The 2,922-nt window shown below is 38.1% G+C and overlaps 1 protein-coding gene across 1 annotated transcript in view; it reads left to right on the top strand.

Moving 5' to 3' along the window:
• LOC106514122 (protocadherin Fat 3) overlaps nucleotides 1-2,922 on the top strand; it is a 93,590-nt gene that overhangs the window by 64,775 nt on the left and 25,893 nt on the right. Inside the window, 4 exon segments of the mRNA XM_074559731.1 lie at nucleotides 41-255; nucleotides 356-493; nucleotides 1,212-1,355; nucleotides 1,446-1,643. Of these exon segments, the coding sequence (XP_074415832.1) occupies nucleotides 41-255; nucleotides 356-493; nucleotides 1,212-1,355; nucleotides 1,446-1,643 (695 nt within the window).

The raw sequence follows: 2,922 nt of genomic DNA, 5'->3' as shown, positions 1-2,922 counted from the left end.
CTGAAATGCATCGATGTGAATACATAATGCTTGTCTGTAGGTTCCATTTYTGTGGCTGATGACTTGGACTTTGAGGTGTGTAAGGACTTCTACATTACTGTGGAGGCCTGGGACAGTGGGAGCCCCCCTCTCAGCACTGCTACCATGGTGATTATTGAACTCATGGACGTCAATGATAACGCTCCGGTCTTTGATCAGGACATCTACAATGTACTGATCAGTGAGGATGCATCTGTTGGGCAGACGGTTACAAGGGTAAGATTTAGTCTCTCATTTATTCTGAATACTTCTGTCTATTCTGTTTTTTTTCTGTCTTTTTTTGAACATTATTTTTTAATGTATGTGTGTTATGAAGGTGTTTGCAGAGGATCTTGACAGCCAGGTGAATGGAAGAATCACTTACTCCGTTCTGAAAGGAGACCGGAGCAACCACTTCTGGATGGACCCCGTTACAGGAGTGCTTAAAGTCAATAAGAGGCTCGACAGAGAACTAGTAAGGAAATATGTTTTATTAAATGGGGTGGGGGGGTACCTGTTAAAGCAACAATTCAGATCTTTGAAAGTTCAGTTTTGTAGACAGGTTATGAACAGTAATTGTCTTACATGCAGTAGCTAGCTCTTTAGAGGAAATGTTTAATTCTTGGTGAGCTAATTGCTGATTTGAATGGGGCTAAGACTAAAAGTTCTCAGGATACTCTTTAGCACAGATGGGGGTAGTGACATCTAGTGGATCTACAGAGGTACTGCAGGAGGGTTGTGATATTTTTGGTTAATTAGACTTTTAATGTTTCTCTWCTATTTYGACATTATGTCTCAGTAGCAAATGWACAGTAWAAAKGCATGTTTTATGTAGTACTAAGCTTAGTTTATTATAAAACACAATAAAATACACTATAATAAGGGGTCCTTGCTCCATCTTTCCATCAGTTTGGGGGTCCCAGACAGGAACAATGTTTAAGACCCCTGCTTTAGCACCTTAATGTGGTCAGAATAAAACTTTATTTCTCCAAGATTTTATTAGTCAAAGAGCTATCTACAACAGGTTAGATATTTTCCATTTTCTATCACTTTTCTACAAAACCTCACTTCAAAAGATCTGAATGATTACTTTAAAGTTAACATTGATGTAATAAGTAAAATACTGCTTACTATATCACCGGTTACACACAATTTTAACACAACTTTTTAAAATATTATTATTTACTGTCTAGGTATCCAGATACTCTTTGTCTGTGCAGGCCTTCGACAGTGGTTCTCCTGCCATGTCCTCCACTGTCACAGTTAACGTCGACATTTCCGACGTTAACGACAACCCTCCTGTCTTCTCTCCCCCCAACTCCACCGCCGTCATACAGGTTTGTGTGTGAGTTTCCCCCCGCTGTGTTTATTTATGTTCTGCTTCTTTCATTTGAGGTTCATCGGAACCTTTCCTCGCTGTTTTCCAGTTAAACCAAGCTGCTGGCACCACCCTGCTGAAGCTCTCAGTGGGTGACAAAGACTCCCCCAGGAACGGCCCTCCCTTTGTGTTTCGCATAGTGTCAGGAAACGAGGGGAGCTTCTTCAGCTTGGACCAGACTGGAACGCTGAGGTCCAACCGTGTGTTTGGCCCTGAAGCTCCTAGAGAATTCAGTGTTGAAATCCAGGTAAAATGCAGTGTATGCATATATTAAAAAAAAAAAAACCAACACACACACACCTTTATTAGACATCCAGTCTAACACTGGTAGCTGCTAAAGCTAAATACACAGACTGAAGACCCACTCTATTATTTTTTCTAATAGCTCTAAAGCAGGGATGGGCAGCTTAAGTTTTTGTTGACCAAATGTARTAAAACTTTTAAAAAGTGTTGGTGCAAATATGTTTATTAAACCAACATGCTGTGCAGTCACTTGATATATTTTATTGTCAAATGCATGTATAAATGCTTCAGTTGTTCTGAAAATGCTGTCAAATGCTATCAAAACTTTATTTGCATCATAGCCTAAATGCCTTAAAATGTTTAAGAACCTCCTACCATTTCCCACACTTCCACTTCAGTGTGTCTTCATCCAACGATTCTTCAGGGAGGGTTGGTCTGTTGGGGCGGGAACTCGGCTGCAGACTGAGCTCCAAGGAGGAGCTTTGTGTAAATGGGTGGAACTTTGTACCAGCAAGTGTTTAGGCAGCTCCAAATGCTAAATGGACAGTCAAGAATTTCTTAAACATGCATGAATGAGTCAAAGCAACACTCTGGGTATGTTTTTGATGAGGAAATGGCATTACAACATGATATATAGCTAAAAAAGATTTTAATGTGAATACAAGACATTTGAAGCAAACAAAAAATAAACACTTACTTTAGCGAGCTGARGTGCAACAGTATCAGTTAAAAAAGTAAAAAAGTTACTGTTATTTATGTATTGGCAATAGCCTTCTCAAATTTAGCTTTGTGCAACGTGCTATAGTGGTGATTTATATTAAAATCCTTCATGGCAGACAAAACATAGGTTTGCCTTGAAAATTAATTTATTATTATTATTTTTAATAATTTATTTTTTATTTAATTAAAACAAGAAATTTCAACACAACACAAACACAGTATCAATAAATGAAAAGGAGCAGAAAGAAAAAAATATCTTATAACGTCTGCCCACATTTAACAAAAAATATATACATAAATAATGATTTCACACCCTAATGATGATTCTGTTTCTGTATAAATGTAGGATCAGAGCATCTTTTTTTTAACTCATCTATCCTGTTGTGTGCACTCCAAGTCTTTTTAAAGGTACAGCGACCCCTGCTGGTTTCTGCAGGACCTGAACACCTGTTCCCTGTTTGTGTCGTGTCTTCTTGAATGGGTGCTCTTAAATGTAATTTCATTGTGCAAATGATGACAATAAAGGCTTTCATCATCATCATCATCATCATCATCATCATCAT

The sequence above is a fragment of the Austrofundulus limnaeus genome, unplaced genomic scaffold, assembly GCF_001266775.1.
Source record: "Austrofundulus limnaeus strain Quisiro unplaced genomic scaffold, Austrofundulus_limnaeus-1.0 Scaffold17, whole genome shotgun sequence".
Taxonomy (NCBI): domain Eukaryota; kingdom Metazoa; phylum Chordata; class Actinopteri; order Cyprinodontiformes; family Rivulidae; genus Austrofundulus; species Austrofundulus limnaeus.
Note: the sequence above shows the minus strand (reverse complement) of the source record. Positions and strands in the feature narration are given on the sequence as shown.